The 20,785-nt window shown below is 36.3% G+C and overlaps 1 protein-coding gene across 2 annotated transcripts; it reads left to right on the forward strand.

Moving 5' to 3' along the window:
• The first annotated feature begins 271 nt into the window (after positions 1 to 271).
• LOC109066565 (mitochondrial import inner membrane translocase subunit TIM44-like) lies at positions 272 to 9,823 on the forward strand. Of its 2 annotated transcripts, none has more exons than XM_042749310.1 (13): positions 272 to 390; positions 914 to 1,021; positions 1,105 to 1,278; positions 1,365 to 1,445; positions 3,853 to 4,002; positions 4,153 to 4,289; positions 5,070 to 5,155; positions 5,508 to 5,600; positions 7,088 to 7,212; positions 7,300 to 7,350; positions 7,440 to 7,529; positions 7,674 to 7,784; positions 8,979 to 9,823. In XM_042749310.1, the coding sequence occupies exons 1-13, from the start codon at positions 361 to 363 to the stop codon at positions 9,096 to 9,098; spliced, it is 1,356 nt and encodes a 451-aa protein (XP_042605244.1). In that variant the 5' UTR covers positions 272 to 360; the 3' UTR covers positions 9,099 to 9,823. The 2 variants fall into 2 exon arrangements, with proteins under 2 accessions (XP_042605244.1, XP_042605242.1); XM_042749308.1 differs by lacking the exon at positions 272 to 390 and adding an exon at positions 440 to 630.
• Positions 9,824 to 20,785: the final 10,962 nt, after the last annotated feature.

Below are 20,785 nucleotides of genomic sequence, written 5' to 3' on the forward strand. Positions count from 1 at the left end.
ATGACAAAAAAATGATACATTATTGTGTATTACTATGCTTGAGGGGAAATATTTGAATAAAAATAAGCTTAAAGGATGTCTGTCTTTCTATCTTTAAATATGCAATTAATAATAATAAATAATAATTAATAAAATAATAATTTCATATATATATATATATATATATATATATATATATATATATATATATATATATATATATATATATATATATATGATATTATTATCATGTAATATATTATGCATAACGAGACGTCAGAGAACAGGCGTCTGTTCATTGGCTGGCCAAAGACGTCGCTCCTCCCGCGGAATTGCGTCGCAAGGTCACCAGCCAAACGGGTCACTCACAGCGCTTCAAAGATGGCGGCCTCCTTGTGTCAGTGTTACCAGGTGAGTTTGTCATTTAAACTGTTTATTAAGCGCTCATTAAGAGCGCGATTGATGTCGGTATGATAAACACAATGTCCGCGATTAAAGCAGCAAGAGCGCGCGCTTGGTTCACTGGAACAGCGCGTTTATGATGCAGAAACGTGACTAGATTGATCAGTCATGCTTATGAAACATGATTCTGGCCTTGATGCAACATTACATATTCTAATAACAACAAACGAAGCTCTTAAATCATATTACGTATGTACAAATCACAAAAAAATAAAATACTTGTGTTTAGACCTCAGTCATTATTAGTCATAAAGTACCATGGTTTTACCATGCTTTTTGGATGTGTACCATGGAAACACCATGGTATCTTTTGGAGAAGCATCTGAGTATCATGATATATAAGTAAATTATGTATAAAATCTTGTGACATCAATTCCTGAGCATGTTTATCTGTGGCAAAACTGTCTCTAGATGGTGTTTTTCATTCATAATTATGGAAATACTGTATTATTATGCATGTTTTTCTCCTCAGCTGTGTGTCAGAAGAAGTTCTGCGCTGTTAGTTGCTCGTCAGTATGCGTCATTGTACGACAGAGCTCACGTGTACAGGATATGTGGCCCGGCGGCTGCCACGGCGCAGGTGAGGGTCGCACGTCACTCGTGTTTTTTTGGGGAAAACTGTGATTATACAGCATTTTTTTATTACATGCATGTCATCCGCAGGCAAGGTTTATGTCCTCCGGTGGCGGTCGGAGGGGCTTCCTTGGAGAGTTTCTGGACAATCTCAAGCAGGAACTGAGCAAGAACAAGGAGATGAAGGAGAACATCAAGAAGTTCCGCGAGGAGGCCAAAAAGCTGGAGGAATCGGACGCCCTCAAGCAGGCCAGGAGGAAATATGTACGATTTTATGCCTAACGCGACTCTAGAATAGCCAACATGCCGTTTCTCTAGCGTGAAATTGTGCTTTTGTGGTTGTCTTACAGAAAACCATTGAGTCCGAAACAGTTAAAACTTCTGAAGTGTTGAAGAAAACACTCGGGACGATATCAGAGACGGTGAAGGAGGTGAGTGTAATTAACGCTGACGTGCAATTTTTCTCATTTCGGAGCACATTTATTTTTATGTAAGCTATTCGTTAAACGTGCAGTGATTTGCGTAAGTGCTGAACGCTATGTTTCTGCAGAGTATTTGCACTGAAGGACTGCCATGTTCTGTGAAGGATTACGTTGCAAAATAATCTGTTGGATTCAGTTCTGATTTTATGTGGAAAACCATTGTTTGTTTGTTTTAATTCAGTGTCAATTCACTCAGATACTATCATAGATTTCATTAATGTTTTAAAGTTTAGTTTTTATGTTTAGAATTTTTGTTTGTTTTAATTTTAGCTAAATGTTTAATAATGTTGTGTGTTGTTTTTGTAATTATATATATATATAATATATATATATATATATATATATATATATATATATATATATATATATATATATATATATATATATATATATATATATGTATATATATATATATATATATATGTATGGTGTGTGTGTGTGTCTACATAGTTTTTCATTATTTTATTTCAGTTTCAGTACATAAAGTTGGCTTGGCAACTAGCTGAAATTTTTATAACTTTTGTTTTATTTCAACTAACAAATCTGATTTTAATGGATTTAATTTTACTGTCAATGTTATAAATTAATATAACTAAATTAACACTCAGTCAGTTTTGAGATGTGGTCTGTTTTGCTTCCATAACATGTTTTCTTTCAGACTCGTGTAAGGAAAACATTTTTTTTTAATTTTATTTTGCTGGACTTTGTCTATTTGCGTCTGTTGATTTCAATTGCAATGCAAATCTTAAAAGGCTAATTTGTGCTTGTAAGTGCCACTGAAATGGATAAAAAAAACTAATTTTAAAGGGATACTCCACCCCAAAATGGAAATTTTGTCATTTATCACTTACCCCCATGTCATAAAAAACAAAAACATAATTTTTTTTTTATTTTGCTGGACTTTTGTGTTTTTGCGTCTGTTGATTTCAATTGCAATGCAAATCTTAAAAGGCAATTTCCTTAAAGGGATACTCCACCCCAAATTGAAAATTTTGTCATTAATCACTTACCCCTATGTCATTCCAAAACCGTAAATGCTTTGTTTGTCTTCGGAACACAATTAAAGATATTTTGGATGAAAACCGGGAGGCCTGTGACTGTCCCATAGACTGCCAAGTAAATAACAGTTTAACCGTTTGTCAACGGTCTCCTCTGTGTCTCTCCACCACAAGGATGCGCTGTTTTATTTCATACCTTTTCTGGACCTTGACACTGTTATTTATTTGGCAGTCTATGGGACAGTCACAGGCCTCCAGGTTTTCATCCAAAATATCTTAAATTGTGTTCCGAAGACGAACAGAGCTTTTACGTGTTTGGAACGACATGGGGGTAAGTGATTAATGACAAAATTTTCATTTTGGGGTGGAGTATCCCTTTAAAATTAGTTTTTTTCCTCCATTTCAGTGGCACTTACAAGCACAAATTTTTACAGTTTTATTCCTATCTATATCCTGAAGATCTTTAATGAGGGGTTTCTTCATTTATTGTTTGCATGGTTTTATAATCGCACTTTATCTATTTGCTTCTGTAGATATAAATTACAATAGAAATCTTGAAAGGTGATTTCCTCCAAATTAGTTTTTCTCCACTTCAGTATTATTACAGCATTATTCCTATCTATATTCCGCAGGTTTTTACTGTGGGGTTCGTTCATATATCATTTGCATGGTTTATTGCTGCACTATTTGCCTCTGTAGATTTCAATTACAGTATATCATCTTGAAAGGTGATTTCTTCAAAATGAGTTTTTTCTCAACTTCAGCAGCACTTACATGCACCAAGTTTTACAGTTTTATTCCCATTTGTATTCTGAGCATTTCTGCTGTTTTTTTTAATATATAAATATCATTCACCTGTTTTATTTACAACATTTTATCCCTAAAAACATTGGTTTTTTCTGTCTATTGACAGTATTCTTCTGATTTTTGGAGTGATAAAAGATATATCCAAAATCCCTTCTATAAAAACCTTTGACTCTAATATGTCAACAAAGTGATACAATAATATTAAACCTGGCTTTGCAGATTTCTGCTCTGGAAATGTTAGCAAATTAGTGTCATATTTAATTAGATAATGCCTTATGTGTATATTTTAACAAAATATTTTAGAAAACGTGTAATACCAAAATAAGAAATGTTGCAATTCTAAATCTAATTATTCATCTAGGAAGTATGGTGATATTTTTTGGTAAATTTTTTACTCTGTTCATTTGGATTTATCTTGTATTAAACTGACTTGGTGACTTGGATGATTGCTCAGTGTTTTTGTCATTCAATGCATGTTGTGCTATTTTAACATTCTGCAAAGCAAATATTTTAGGAGCTGATTCATGCTAATTCCGTGCATTTCTCCTCAGGGTTTAGAAGAGGTCGGCCGCTCAGACATCGGAAAGAAAATCAAAGAAGGCATGGAGGAAGCGGCCAAAAGCGCCAAACAGTCGGCGGAGACGGTGTCTAAAGGTGGAGAAAAATTTGGAAAGACCGGAGCCTTCCGAGCGATATCACAGGTCCGTGTCATCATATTGAGTTTTCACATTATAGAAATGCTGATTATGTTATAGGCTATGAATTATCTGGCTGTTTCTTGCATGTATGTTGTGAAAGTGGCATATGAATGAACTGCATAGCTTAAAAGTTTCAACTCTTGTTGTCCTCAGGGTGTGGAGAGCGTCAAGAAAGAGATCGGTGACCTCGGACAGATCGGCCCGTACCGGCCGCCCACCAGACTGAGGAAGAGGAGCGATTTCTCATCGAAGGCAGGAGGCGCAGAAGCCAAAGTCTTTGAGGCCAACGAGTAGGTCACATCTCAAGGGCTATTTTTATGACCAGAATCTATATTGTTGCATATTGCAAAGAAAAAAAACTTTTATTTCTTTGTATGTTGGGCTGCATGATATTCATTGTCCATTATACCAGATAAAATATTTAGTAGTTACTATTAATATTTAGTTATGTTATTATAAATGATGTCACTACACGACAAATTACTTTAACTTCTAAAATATAGAAAATATGATATACTTGATGTACTAAAATAATTAAATATACTAAAACATATGCTTACCATTGATATACTTAAATAACTAAAACTAAAACTGAAATAAAACGAATAAAAACTATAAAGACATATTAAGAAAAAAAACTAACAAATAATTTTTTTGTTAAATCATGATTAAAAAATAAAACGAATAAGTAATTATTTTCTGGACAAGCATTTTAAATGAAATATATATATATATATATATATATATATATATTTATATATATATATATATATTTATATATTAGTGCTGTCAAACGATTAATCGCATCCAAAATAAATCAAAGTTTTGTTTACATAAAATATATTTATTATATATAGTTTGTGTATTGTGTATATTTTTTATGTACATATAAATACACATACATGCATGTATATATTTAAGAAAAATATGTTGTTTATGTATTAAATATGTTTACATATGTAATAAATTATATGAATGTAAATGCATGAAACTATGATTTTTTGTTAATATATACTGTATGTGTGTGTATTGCAAGATTGTTTTCAGGTGTTTTTCTTTCTCTCTTAAAGGGAGGCGATGGGTGTCGTGCTGCACAAGGACTCTAAATGGTATCAGCAGTGGAAGGACTTCAAGGACAACAATGTTGTTTTTAACAGTGAGTTTGACTGAAATGCTCATGTGTGATCAATAGATGGCGCCGTGCTGCAGGGATCTGCTGTATGTTCACCGCTGCTCTGTTCAGGAGCAGCTCCAGGTGTTAGTTGTGTTGAAGAGTTCACTGCATCAATTAGAGGCTCGTTAAGCGCCGTGATAATGAGACTCAGTAACGAGCGGCCGAGACTGTTTTCCCTTCACGATCGAACGCTTTTCCACAGGAAGGGCTGCGTGTTGCCCGAAGCATGATGTGACACGTTTGTTTTGGCGGCAGATTGTTGTACTGAGAGAACAACTGACAATATGTGTCATGTTATTATCCCGAGTCATTTCATGTGCTGTCCTCCTCCCAGGGTTCTTTGAGATGAAGATGAAGTACGACGAGAGTGACAACGCCTTCATCAGAGCGTCCCGCGCCGTCACTGACAAAATGACTGACATCATCGGTAAGAACACCACTGCATTTCTGCTTAGCATTACTGACAGATAGATAGATAGATAGATGGATAGATGGATAGATGGATGGATGGATGGATAGATAGACAGACAGACGGGATGGATGAGATAGATGGATAGATAGGCAGATAGATAGATAGATAGATAGATAGATAGATGATGGATGGATGGATAGGCAGTTAGATAGATAGATAGATGATAGATAGATAGATAGATAGATAGATAGATAGATAGATAGATAGATAGATAGATAGATAGATAGATAGATAGATAGATAGATAGATAGATGGATGGATGGATGGATGGGCAGTTAGATGGATGGATGGATGGATGGGCAGATAGATAGATGGATGATGGATAGGGATGGATGGATGGACGGATGGATGATAGATAGATAAATGGATAGATGGATGGATGGATAGACAGAAGATAAGATGGATGGATAGGATGGATAGATGGGGATAGATAGATGGATGGGATGGATGGATGGATAGGATGGGATACAGGATGGATGGATGGATAGATAGATGATATATGGATGGATAGATAGATAGATAGGATGGATGGATGGATGGATGGATGGGCAGTTAGATAGACGATATATACATAGATAGACTGATCGATAGATAGATAGATAGATGGACGATGGATGGATGGTTGTATTGATGGATGGATGTGGATAGATTTGTATGTATGGGACGGATGGATGGATGGATCTGGATAGGGGCAGATGGATGGACAGATGGATGGATAGATGGATGGACAGATGGATGGATAGATGGATGTGTGTATATGTGTGGGGTTGATGGTGGATAGATGGATGGATGGGCAGATGGATAGATGGATAGACAGGAACATGGGTGGGTTTTATGTATGTAGATAGATAGATAGATAGATAGATAGATGGACATGGGTGGGTTAATGGATGGATGGATGGATGATGGGCAGTTAGTTGGATGGATAGATGGATGGATGGGTGGATGGATGGACGGGCAGTTAGATAGATAGATAGATAGATAGATAGATAGATAGATAGATAGATAGATAGATAGATAGAACGGATAGATAGACGGATGGATGGATGGGCAGTTAGATGGATGGGATGGATGGATGGATGGAATGGATGGATGGGGGACGGATGGACGGAAGGCAGTTAGATGGACAGATAGATAGATAGATAGATAGATGGGTGGATGGGTGGATGGATGGGCGGATGGGCAGATGGATGGATGGATGGATGGATGGTTGGATGGATGGGCAGAGAGAGACAGATAGATGGATGGATAGATATGGGTGGATAGACAGACATGGATGGATAGACGGAAAGATGGATGGATGGATGGATGGATGGATGGATGGATGGATAGGCAGTTAGATAGATAGATAGATAGATAGATAGATAGATAGATAGATAGATAGATAGATAGATAGATGGACAATCAGATGAATCCTCGTAAGTGTTTTCTGCTCTTCTCAGGTGGCTTGTTTTCTAAAACCGAGATGTCTGAGGTTCTGACCGAGATCCTGAAGGTGGATCCGAACTTCGACAAGGACTCGTTCCTGAAGCAGTGCGAGCGAGACATCATTCCCAACATCCTCGAGGTGAGACACCGAACTCCCAGCATGCTTTGCTCTTGAACCCCGAAAAACTGAAGGCAAGCAAAAGCTGAACACTCGCTCTGTTTGCAGGCCATGATCCAGGGAGAGCTGGACGTCCTGAAGGACTGGTGCTATGAGGCCGTGAGTGTCCCACAAACCACCTCTGCTATCACAGATTCTGGTGTAAAGTTGATGGTCTAACGCTGGTCTTTCACTGGTTCTGCTTGCAGACGTACAGTCAGCTGGCTCACCCCATCCAGCAGGCCAAAGCCATGGGTGTCCAGTTCCACTCCAAGATCCTGGACATCGATAACATTGACGTAAGAACCATCGGAAAGATGCATAACATCCATCTGCTGCGTGCTAATGGCCCAGTAACTCCATCAGAGCGTCCTGATGGACGTATAATGCAGAATAATGGGATATCGGAGTAACTCGTTTCGGTTGTTTTTTTTTCGCTGTAGTTGGCGATGGGGAAGATGATGGAGCAAGGTCCCGTTCTCATCATCACCTTCCAGGCTCAGCTGGTGATGGTCATCCGTAATGTGAAGGGTGAAGTGGTGGAGGGCGACCCGGTGAGTGTGCGCTAGCATTAGCGATGACGTTAGCCGTTAGCGCTAGTGAATCAGTGGCGTGATTCACCTCTGGAGCCGCCGTGGCTGGGCAGTTTGCAGAAATCGCCGGATATAAATCTGCTCAAAGGCCAAATGTAACGACACACCAGGGATGTTTCTGCGTTAGGAGTTTGTAGTTAATTTCCGCCGTCCAGTGCCCTCGAGTCGCTGAGTTCAGATGGTCGTGGATATTAGAAACGCTGTTTTATTTCACACAGCTGATGTAGCTGTCGTGTTTGAATAAATCTGAACATTTAAAAGTTTATTTTTAGTTTCGTTTGAGTAGATGTGGTCTTTTAAAAGTTTTTTTCTTTTAAATTTTTAGTAAAAGTTATTTCTATGTGATATTATAGCATAATATCTTAAGAAAAAATATTTAGTTGATATATTTTTTTATTATATATATATATATATATATATATATATATATATATATATATTATATATATACTATTTTATATTTACTAGTAAAACTATATATATGTGTAAATACAAAATATTTAAATATTCAATTAATCATGTCTATATATTAAATGTGAATTTAATATTAATTGTTATTGTTTTAAAAAAAAAATTATTTTAGATAATTTTATAAGAATATTGTTATAATTAATATTAATAGCAATAATATTATTATTAATATCTCATAATTCACCCCACAAAAATCTGATATGAAACTGTTTTTTTTATAGTTAAGTTTTGTATTATTTATTTTTTTTTTTTATTTTATTTATTTTATATTTTAACTCCCCCATAATTCAAATTAAACACAAGGACTATATGAATTATCCCTTTAATATGAATTCTATTTTTTGAAATTTGTTTAATTTATTATATTATTTATATATTCTGACTAATTTGAAAAAAATAATAAAATCGCAATAATTAATGTTAATCAAATAATTAAATGTAACAACTAAATAAGTAATTGTACTACGGTGATTAGTTAAACAAAAGTCTGTATTGCGAGTAATCTAAATTATGCATTTTTTAAAACTTATATTTATAATAAAAAATATTTTTAAATTTTAAAATCTTAATGCAAAAAAAAAAATCTGAATTTTACTAAAAATAAAATACAAATCTTTTGATTTTGTAACGAAAAATGTACGTTTTCATGAAATTCTTACATGGTTGCATTTGTGCATTCCACAGGAAAAGGTTCTCAGGATGATGTACGTTTGGGCGTTGTGTCGAGATCAGGACGAGTTGAACCCTTACGCCGCCTGGAGACTCTTAGACATCTCCGCTTCCAGCACTGAGCAGATCCTGTAAACAACGGCTTCGTCAATGGGGACACGAGGGGAGGGATCGGGGGCATGGCTCAGCTGGGGGCGGAGCCACACACATCGGCTGGTTTTACAAAACTCCTCCCCTAGCGGTTTCTTCCAGAGCTCTACCACGAAACGCAGGGTTGTTCGCGGTGAGACAAAAATGGCCGACGGTTGGACTCAACGCCATTGGACCAAATCCCCATCAGTCTGAAAGACTAAGAGACTCATTTTTGTTTGTGCGTATTGTCTGTTTACCTTTTCTGGAAGGAACGTGTAAAGTCGAGTGGTTATCAAGTGCCATTCTTCAAAGCTATCAATAACAATGTGGAATAATGATAATTATAATAATAATACAAGTACTTAATTTCTATTGGATTGAATCTGAATATTACTAAACCTCCCCAGGCGTCTTAAACCGTGATACAGTTTGGAATTGTTGCGGCAATAGTTGATGTGTCTATTTATTAAAGATTTGGTCCAGGTTATGTAGTTTTATCAATTACAGATTGTATCTTTAAGATCGGCCTTAACGTTTTCTTCTTTCAGAGTGTTTCAACGGATCGTTTATTAAGCCATCAGTTCGTTTTTTTATTCATTTCCGCCTCATTAATGTGGGGCTAAAAGACGATAGAATTTAATTCGATTTTCCTGCTGTATAAAAATGAATTGCTGGTTGATGTAGAACTTGTAATGTATATTAAAAATATTCCACCCTTCACCATGAAAGATGTGTTGATTTGGTTTCACTCATTTCACAATGTTCCCGAAAGGTAAGATGAAATAAAATGCCCAATAATAGCATTTCATAGTATTTGAAATGCTAATCCATACTGTTTTCACATATTAATCTGACGATATACAGTATGTAAGCTCAAATCCTATTCTGAAGAAGTTAGCTCGTTAGCTAACCTTTTAACTTTTTTGGAGATCGTAAAAGTTTAAAAAAGTTTATTTTGTGTAAATGATTTGACCTTAGCACATGAGGCTATACTGCTCTGATTGAATATAAAACAGGAAAATACAAGCTATTTAAGATATTTAAATATTAGCTGGTTAAGCTAACCTTTAAAAAAAAAAAAAAAAAAGCAGTTAAATATACAAGCTACTGCCATGAAGTAGCTGCTCAATTTAAAGTAGTTTAACGTTAAGCTAACTTTTAGCTTGTAGTGTAGCTAACTGCTTTTTAAAAGAGCAACTTAAACTATTTGAAAGGACATTGACTCAAGCCACAAGCTACTAGCAAAAACTAGCTAAGTGCAATGAAGATAGCCACTCAGTTTAGTTGTTTAAAGTATACATACTTTGTTAAACAACTCTTTAACTGCAATGAAATAGCTACAAACAAATACTAGCTAACTGCACTGAAAGTACATAGCTAGTCAATTTAAAGTGGTACAATTAGTTACACTACATGCTACTAACAAAAACTAGCTAACTGCAATGAAATAGCTACAAAAACTAGTTAACCACATTGAATAGCTACTCAATTTAAAGTAGTTTAAAAGGTAGTTAAGCTACCTTTTAAAAAGCAGTTTGCTACACTACAAGCTATGAGAAAAACTAGCTAATTGAAATGAAGATATAGCTGCTAAATTTACATTTTAAATTGCAGCTATTTAAGCTACACTTTTAAAAAAAAAAAAAGCAGTTGACCAGACTAATAGAAAAACTAGCTAACTTCACATAGCAACTGATGCAAACTAGCTAACTGCACTTAAGTAGTTTTTATTTGTAGCATTATTGCAATTAGCTAGTCGTTTACTGTTATTTAATGGTAGCTTGACTGTTAAAACCACTTTAAATCAAGTAGCTTGTAATTTAGCAGGTTATAATTTTTGTTTTTAAGACTTGTGACAGAAAACGAATGTTTCTGCTAAGGTACGTTTATGTTAGCAGCTGCTTACCTCCTGTGTAGCCGAAACATTAAACTGCTAATTCAGTTCAGCAGCTAATTTTGCAGAACTGCTGGCAGTATTTGGCCATTTACCTACACAGTGAGTGAGAAAATGCTGTTATGCAATGTGTTTCAGAGAATTGTTCTCTTCGGGTTTCTGTGGGCAGATGCTCGCCAACGTGCAACTCTCATCCATGGACGTGGGCGCACCGTTTTGACACGGTCAGATTTATTGCCTGGTTTCTGGAAACGTGGAGGATGCTTCATAAACAGGCCTTCCTATTTGTTCATCCATTCATACGTCCCCATGACAAGCGCATATGTTTGGTGATGGATCTCCTCGGCTTGAGGAGACTGCTGAGGTGTGCGCTTTTGTGTCCTGAAGTTTCCCTACATCTGCAGATGGATGGTCTGGATGTGTGGTTATGACCCATCACAGTGAGGAGGTCTGCAGAAAATACACAAAACCCACCTCGGAACAGGAGATGATATCCAAAAATATAAGACAATTCTGAGTTTTAATACTGGTTTATTAAATACTGGGTGAGTACAGTTATGTATACTGTGACTTATACTACATACTGTTCTTGCGGTATGTAGTATATATACTGTGACCAACAATTTTTAAGCAAATTTCGTTTGAAAATATGTTGTATATTGCCTGTATGATTAAATACTGGTTCTGAATAGCATACTACCATAGTATTAGTGCTACATACTACTCCTGCAGTATCCTGTCCTGAAAATTAACCATGGTTTTACTACAAAAAAAAAAAACAAAAACTGGTTACTAAAATTAAACATGGTTTTGCAACACTAACCACAGTTTTTAACCATGGTATTTGTAGTAAAACTGTGGTTATACAAATGGTCAACAAATTCCTAAACTAAAACATTAAAACATAAAATAAACACAATATAATATAGACTTTATTACAGAGTTTTGAAGGCATTCTCTTATTAGATTTGAGTTTTGGGTGCATTGAAATATTTTAACTTGCACGACCAAACAGCACGTTTGGCATGACCGACCGGATGTCATGTATTGTAAAACGAATCTACAAACTTGAAGTATTTTTTTCCTTCATGATAGGCCTATATCATTTATTTTCTGTAGAATGGGTGGTTATGAATAATTAATCCCTATATAATCCTTTTATAATGATAAAATTACTTACATTTATATATAAGCACTGCAAAAAACATAATATTTCTACTCCAGATGTATTTTTTGGTCATTTGTTCTGTGTGAATAAATATTGATTCATTTCTCAATAAGCAGAGGGTAAATACTCTTGCTGTGTCCAAAACGGTGCATTTTTTAGCCGTTTAATGACTTTAATTAAGGTTTGATATTGTTTTAATGCAAAAATTCAAATATGAGGAAGCAGCTTTCGAAAGAATGGCTTTCCCTGAAAATGATTACCCTTCATATACTCAAAACATTCTCTCTTCATCTTCATAGTGTTCTCTACATGTCGATAAGCACTTGCTCGTCCAGTGCCTCAATGGACCTTGCTTGATTTAATGGAACCTGGAGATTTGTCATAAAAATGACGTCAATTATTATAAGGCAGCGGCGGCCGAGAGAGACTCTTCTGTAACTGTTTTCCCAGCCTCTAGTTGTCTGATTTACGCCCATAGATTAGCTGTCACTTCCACGGAGCAAACAAACGCCTGAGAGGGCGTAAGTAACTGCCCTGGGGGTATATAGGGCTGAAATGGGCATGCTCACATCTACACTCATTTCCCACAAGGTCTGCCACCCCATTAGGCTTGTTTTCCAGACACTCAAGCCTAATTTCCTGCTTCTTGTCCGTTTCTTGGATCAGGCTGTTTCTAGAGTCATCTAATCCAATCTCGGGATTCCTGAGGGATTTTCAGATGTTTTCCAGAATAATCTATAAGCAACACAGAAATGCCTATCCGTCACCTATAGTTGCTAACTTTAACTTTAAACTGCTTTAAACTGAATAGCTATGTGCCTTCATTGCAGTTATCTATTTTTTACTAGTAGCTTGCAGTGCTTCTATCTATCTATACATCAATAGTGTTTTGAATGATAAAGTTACCCTCTTTAACTTTATTTTGTTCTGCTGTTTTGTGTTCATCTGCTTCTCCCATCTGCTCTTTTTACATTGACTTTCACTCTATACAGACTAATACAATCAGATACAGCAATTTCTCGAATTTTTATTCCACTGATAAACTGAACACTCACCTCAATGTTTGTTGCTGTGACTGGACTCTTTCAACTGATTTCCTATTGAACCGTCAGCAACTGAACTGCAGCTCAAACTATTTCAAATATAGTGAATTAAGCTACAAACTCGATCGTAATGCACAATGTTTCCATCTAACATGTATTTTGAGCTGCAGCTCGGCATATTAATAGAGTGTTTCACTAGTTAGAAACTTCACTTTGAATATATTCATAAATTTGTGTTGGGATACTGTTATTTTATTTGTAAACATCATACTTTATTTAGCTTATTTCACTTATATATCTAGTGAGCTAAGCCAATAGTAATACTGACAGTGTTGTATAAACACAGCTGAAGATGCGAAATGCGGAGCAAGAAACAAACTGAATCAACTGAGTGAGTCGTTTACACTGGAACCACTTTGATTAATTCAGCGTTATTGATCATTCAGTTCAAGTGAATCATTTAGCCTACTAAAATCTTATTAAAAGAGCCATTCATTTTCGAATTTTGACATCGCTTTTAATGATTTAAAAAAGCACTAGTTATGGGTGAAACAGAGCTTTTCGAAACTCCGAATCAGTTAAACCATTCTTTGGCAAAATGATTCACTGTTTCAAAGCGCTCCACTCAGATTACGTATCATGAATCATTTGATTCAGATCTGGATTTCAAATCACGTATCATGAATCATTTGATTCAGATCGGGATTTCAAATCACGTATTGTGTATCATTTGATTCAAATCGGAACTTGGAGCAGGTTTAATCATTTCACAAACTGAATAATTTGCGGTCTGAGCTCTGTAGTCCCGATCTGAAATGATGGTTCAATGTAGTTATTATTATTCAGATTGGGACTTCGGATCGCTAATCATTTGATTTAGATTTGGACTTCAGTGCGTGTTCATGAATCATTCAGATCGGGAATTCGGAGCACAAATCATTTGATTCAGCGGTAATTCGGAGCGTGGAGCCTGAATCATATGATTCACATCATTTGATTCAGATCGGGAATTCGGAGAGTGGAGTGTGAATCATCTGATTCAGACTTCAGTGAGAATCATTTGATTCGATCAAATTCGGTGGAGCGGTGAATTATCATTTCATTTCGGGATCGGTGCATGAACATTTGATTCAGATCAGGAGTTCGGAGTGGAGCGACGGAATTCAGATTGGGACTTTGGAGCATGAATCATCTGATTCAGATCGAGAATTCGAAACGTGGAGCGTGAATTATTTGATTTAGATCGGAACTTTAGAGTGAGTTTGCGAATCATTTTGTGAACTGAATTTGCTATCTGAGTGCGAATCGCAAATCATTTTATGAAGGTCAGGACTTCGGTACGGGTTTGTGAATCATTATCCAGATTTTTTTTTTTTTTTATTAAACAGTAGAAAACATCAAACCATTACAGTTATAAAAAGACAACAAAGAAAAAAGCAAGTATACACAAATACAAATCTCTTAAGAAATATTTGCCATGGTTTTAATACAGTAAAAATGTAGTAGGCCTAATTTTTAACAATTTTCTAACTATAGTTTTCAAAGTCGTACATCGCCTGTTACGCTGTGACATGTGCCTACCAATATCCAGCAACTGCTAAATTGTCCTTAGCAATTAAATGTCCGTCTGTAATGTCCCCACCAATGCCAAAATCAACCTATAGGCCCTTGTCAAGTTTACATCTCACAGTTCAGACTTTTTTCTCTGAATTCTGAGTTTACATCTCCCAATCTTTTTTGTTTGTTTGAGCCAAGAAATAAAAAATGTACAAAATTGAAAAAAGTCTCAAGCACCCATAGAGATTTTCTGAGTGTAAAAATACTAAAGAATTGGTAATGCAATCGTTAAAGAACTTGAATCTAAACCAAACCATTAAATTCCAAGTATGACATCTATTTGAGATCATCTTGAGGAAGCGGTCCCAGTTTCGACAGCTGTTTGCCATGTTTTAAGGCTGAAGTTGAATTTACAGCAGCAGAAATCTCCCCCAGTCTCAAGCCCTGACAGAAACAAGTCGTCCTCCGCATTAAAGCTGTGACAAATTGCCATCCTGAAAGCCACTAACAGGAGAACCGTAGGCAGAGGACTTACTGATCAATAGAAACCGGATTTGCCATTGTTTTCGTCCTCCAAAGCACAGCCATAGATCCTCATAAAGAATCTGCCGCTGGGATGAGGCGATGGCTGAGTCTGCGGCGATCGTTCATTTCATTTTGGTTGAGGAGACGCCAACGCAGGCTCATGAGGAGATCGTATGCGGCTCACAGTGGAGAATGTTTAAATAGCCGTTGATTTGCCGCTAATTTGCTGTCGTTGAGTAATTGCACATCTCCCTGATCTTTGACCTAACCGCACATCTCTCCTCGTCAAGACACATGATCATGCCATCGGAAACAATTATATGCTTTCTGTAACATGCTAAGTGACTCACAAAATGGCCTAAAGGTCTAATAAATGAGCACTGGAGGGGGCTCATTAGCAAGCCTCTAAATGAATGCCAATGCTGTGGCTTATTTGCATATGTAAATGAGCATGCCTGTGTGTGTGCGAGGCGAGCGTATGTTCTTGACAGGTCTGTGAAGAGACTTTGGGTTCATTTGGAACGTGCAGTGTGCAGTATACAAACAAGCTTGACCTTCCATTTCTAGTATGAACAAAAGGCAAAAGATCTGGTTATTTAGCCTTTTTTAATTCAGTTAAAATAACGCTCAATGAAGTTTTTACTAATAATAAAGTTAACTTTACAATTACATAATTATATTTCTACTTCAATTCTTTTTTTAAAATAAAAACAATTAAAAGGTGGCTGTCATAAAAACATGACAGATTTATTAAAACATAAACTAAAAATTTAAGAACAGTTAAAATGATCATATGTTTTTTTTTTATTATGTTTGTATTTGGTGATATTATTTTGTTTTTATTCTTCTAGCTGACTAACGAGTCACCGAATATATAAATGTGACGTTATGTGATATTTTTTACAAGCTGTTATACTGATGAGGCACTACAGCGACATGTCACTGTACATTAAACAGCACCAAAACACCATTTATCGTATGAATATTGTAATAAAATAGACAGAATTTGAAATTTGAGACTTTGTTTCATGTCAAAAGTAATGAAGTAAAAAGCTTATTGCAATCGGAGTTATATTAATAAATGTTCTGACTCTTCCAAGCTTAATAATGGCAGTGAATGGGTGTTGAGATTTTGAAGTCCAAAAAAGTGCATCCATCCATCATAAAGTACTCTACGCGGCTCCGGGGGTTAATAAAGGCCTATGTGTAAGAAAAATATCCACATTTAAAACTTTATAAACTGTAATCTCTAGCTTCTGCTAACTGTCATTTGCATGTTCAAGGAGAAAGTTGCTTTTCATTGGATGATGCAGGACGTATGTCATCAAGACATTTATATTTTTTTTATTTTCTAGCTTCTGCTAACTGTCATTTGCATGTTCAAGGAGAATATAGTATGTCATCAAGACATTTATATTTTTTTTTGGAGTTACAGTCAAAAGACAAGATATTTGTAAAGCCTTTGCATTATGGATTTGGTCAGTAGTATTTTAGACCAATAAATTAGTGTTCATTGCTTTTATAAATGGTGGCAACAGCCATATTATTTATGTTCAAAGACTTGACATGTACTATATAGTGGTTTGTCTTCTGTCACCCTAATTGAGGCTCACACTTGGGGCATAAATGTCAACAGGACTAGTCTTAATGTTAACTGAGTTTGCTTGTGTCTGTAAATTTAGAGGGTGACGGACTGCGCAATGGCGCGTCTGTTGGGATAAATAGTCGCATTAGAGTTGCTGCAGCCCGAGATGAACGTCGCTTACTGGCCTATGAAATCTGCAAGGTCCTGCTCTACATGATAAATGAGATAATCTGCCGTAAAGCATATTTAAGTCATATCGCATGATAGATAACAAGACGGAGAAGAGGAAGGGGGGGAGACCGGGATATTTAGGAAGCCAGGATAAAATATGAAAAGAGAGGAGATTTAAAACCCAGACAAAAATATTAAAATCAACCCTCTCTTCTGTCTCTCTGATGAAATGTGCAGATCTAATTTACATTTTTAATGCCCTATGTCCAGGTTGGTGCTAAATAAAGATCTGCTTTGCAATCATAAAATCACTCTGATTTTTTCATTCGGGAGACCCTGACGTGTTGTTTGAACCCAAGGGATTCCGTGGCCACGCCACTCTCAAGAAAAAAGTCAATTTTCGTATGTAATTAAATTAGACATGATCAATAATATCTATAGCTGAGTTCACGCGAAATCCACATGCAACTCGTGAGCGACGCATTCGTGCATTATTTATAGCCACAATGGCAGTAATTATGAAGAAAATGTCATTTAATTATTTAACAGGACTGAGTAAAGTTTGGGCAATAAATCACTTTCTCGTGGTTTTGATATTTAGGGACGCAAAATTTTACGCATACGTATTTTGATGGATATAAACACTCTTATGCATGCAGCATGCAACTAGTTTTTACCTAATTTACTTTCACACACCTCGTACCAAGCAGATTATTGTTAATGCTGGTATGAAATGTTTGCGTCCATTATGCATTCATGCAATATTAATAATCTTATGCATATCCGATGGAGCCGAGCTCAAAACGAGCCCCTTGTTTTTGTGCCACGGCTCAAGGAAACGCATAAATCCTCCAAACTCAATTCTCAAGGTGATTGAGAGACATAATATGGTTATCGCCTGGCTGTTTCGCTCATAATAAAGCCATTCCCAATGGAATATTGGGATTGAAGGATGTCTATGGGATATTGATCGATACCTGCTGGCCTTCTGGAAAATGGGAAATGAGTGACCATTAGTCCAACTCAATTCTGTGAGCTCCGAGCGCTGATGGCGGGACTCTATTTCACAGCAGGCCATGACACAACTCAACAACGCCGCGGGACGCTGCTGGAATTGTGTCTGAATCAAGCCCTTTGGCTGGCCGTTATGGAACCCCCGATTTAGAAAGACGGTTGAAGACATTCAGGTGCTCTGCAGGTGCCCTCAAGTGTGAATTTGTAAAAACAAAGATTGGATTTCTCTACAACACCTTGGTTGTTTGTTTTCCGTTAAATAAACTGAACTCACTGTAATATTTTATTTTAGCATAGTATCCCAGGTAGCAAATTCACATTATAAAAACATTGTAGGAAGTGGTTTTGAAATTCGGTTATGAAAAGTCCAGTTTTCTTGTCATGATTAAAATGTTATTTAAAGGTTATGAAACCCTTTCTCACAACGTTGTAATATCTTTATTTTTACCCAAAACATTTATTTTTAATATTCTAAGAACGTTAAAATGTCCCGTTTTCTTGTTGTGATTTAAAAGTTATTTAAAGGTAACAGAAAAGTTTTTACAAAGTTCTGCTAACTTTATTTTTTACCCAAAATATAACATTATTTGGACATTTATTTTTTAATATTCTTAGAATGTTAAAATGTCAAGTTTTCTTGCTGTAAACGTTATATAGCCTGTGTAACGTTATATAAGGGTTACAAAAACATTTCTTAGAACGTTCATCAAATGCAAATAAAATCTCAAAAACATTCAAAAAATATTGTTGTTATAAGGTTTTTTTTTATTGTTGTTATGACATATTTTAAATATTAATATGATTAAAAAAATTCTAAAAACATATATGAACGTTTTGTCCTAACGTTTATAAAACATTAGTAAAAGTTGTGAGAACATTATTCCCTGTTAGCTGGGAAGGTATGGCTTATCAGTCAGACTGTAAAAGCTTCTGAAACATTTGTCAACACATTTTGAAAGGGTGAGGTTGCCAAGTGTCTGAGTAAAATGAAATAACCAAGAAGAAAAAGAGGTGATTGAGTTTGAGTAAAATGAAATAACCAAGAAGAAATAGAGGTGATTGAGTTGTTTATAGCCTAAAAACGTTCCTGTATGGTGAGGGACCTGTAAAGGTTAATGGGGTGCGTTTTGCGTTTGACGTGGTTATTTTCGCGGCCGGAACCAAACAAGAACGTTCTAGCGACAACGTTCCCTGTAAGTTATTTTTAGGTCCTTAATCTTTATAACCTATGGAGAACGTTCATATGGGAAACATTCCCTGTAGGTTATTTTTAGGTTATATTTTTATAACCTTCCCTGAATGAAACCGGGTCTTCCCGGAACGTTCCCCTAACCTTAAGGGAACGTTCTATATACGTTAAGAAAACTTTCCTGGATATGTGACAGGTGTGTGTCGAAAACCAATAGGGACACAACGTTCTGGAAACGTTCTGGGAACCAAAAACTAACGTTCCGAGAACGTTCCCAGAACGAGGAAAATTGTTAGCTGGGTAGAGGTGATTGAGTTGTTTATAGTTCATTGTTGCTCATAGCTTGCAAAGGAAGTGTGGTCTGATTCAGCCCTCATCATATGAACAGTAAGTCACACACAGTGATATGGATCTTGCTAAATTATGGCAGTCTGACTTGTGATTTTAGATTTGTGTAATTATTGTCCAGAAAAAAACACAATCAAATCAAATCTTTACTTTCCTGTTAACCTTTTAAAAGAAATGTATAACTCATATACCTTCATAAAAACTGTACATACATGTCTTGAGGAAAAGGAGAGTGCTCTGAGACCTGTAAAGGTTAATGAGGTGCGTTTTGCGTTTGACGTAGACAGCGCTCGATCGTCACGGAAGAAGGTGCATTTGTGGCCGGAGGGGGTGACGGTAATGACGCCCCACGGATCTCATTATCAGGGTTATTGATTCGATCTGCCCACCTGCTTTCGCCGCGACACTCCGGCCGCTTTCTCTCTTTAACGGGCAACACGTTGCAAGAGTTTCCTTTGAGGAACCGTTCGGTCCTTCACCGGCTCCTTTCTCATTCTCTCTCACACACATATAGATGAGTAGCCAGGCGTTATTTAAAGGGGTCATATGGTGCTGCTAAAAAACATTATTTTGTGTATTTTTGTTGTAATGCAATGTGTTTATGCGGTTTAAGGTTAAAAAAACACATTATTTTCCACATAATGTACATTATAGTTGCTCATCGATGCCCCGCCTTTCTAAAATGCCGTGATTTTTACAAAGCTCATCTTCTGAAAAGCGAGGTGTGCTCTGACTAGCCAGCTCTTCAGTGCGTTGTGATTGGCCAAATACCTCAAGCTGTGATGGAAATTTTATGCCCCTCTCCATACTGTGATGCCGTGTTTTGGCGTGAAGAGACAAAACCAATAAAACCCATTACAAACGAGGCAATTGTTACATCCAGTGGGGACATTATTACTGATTATAATGACTTATACTGTCTTTTTACACATTGCGTATCGCGCTGCGTAAACATAAAACCATGTGATCAGAGAAACAACAAACAACAAGCGCTATTCTACACTGCTCCAAAACTCATGTTTGAATCATCAGTGGCAAATTCTTTATAAATATGTAAACGTACTTACAGGCTGTGAGTCAGAAGAGCCAGACTGTCCTTGCAAAGTTGGAATTGCCCCACTTTATTAGAAACAGCGATTGTGCACAGCCTTCCCAGGATCAAGAAACATTTTACCTCTGTAAAATGCGCTGCACAC

This window comes from Cyprinus carpio, chromosome B22 (genome assembly GCF_018340385.1).
Source record: "Cyprinus carpio isolate SPL01 chromosome B22, ASM1834038v1, whole genome shotgun sequence".
Lineage (NCBI taxonomy): Eukaryota > Metazoa > Chordata > Actinopteri > Cypriniformes > Cyprinidae > Cyprinus > Cyprinus carpio.

Coding starts and splice junctions, on each gene's coding strand:
- LOC109066565 (XM_042749308.1), top strand. CDS start 550: ATGCTTATGAAACATGATTCTGGCCTTGATGCAACATTACATATTCTA. Junction 1,022..1,104: donor CGGCGGCTGCCACGGCGCAG/GTGAGGGTCGCA, acceptor TGTCATCCGCAG/GCAAGGTTTATGTCCTCCGG. Junction 1,279..1,364: donor AGCAGGCCAGGAGGAAATAT/GTACGATTTTAT, acceptor GTTGTCTTACAG/AAAACCATTGAGTCCGAAAC.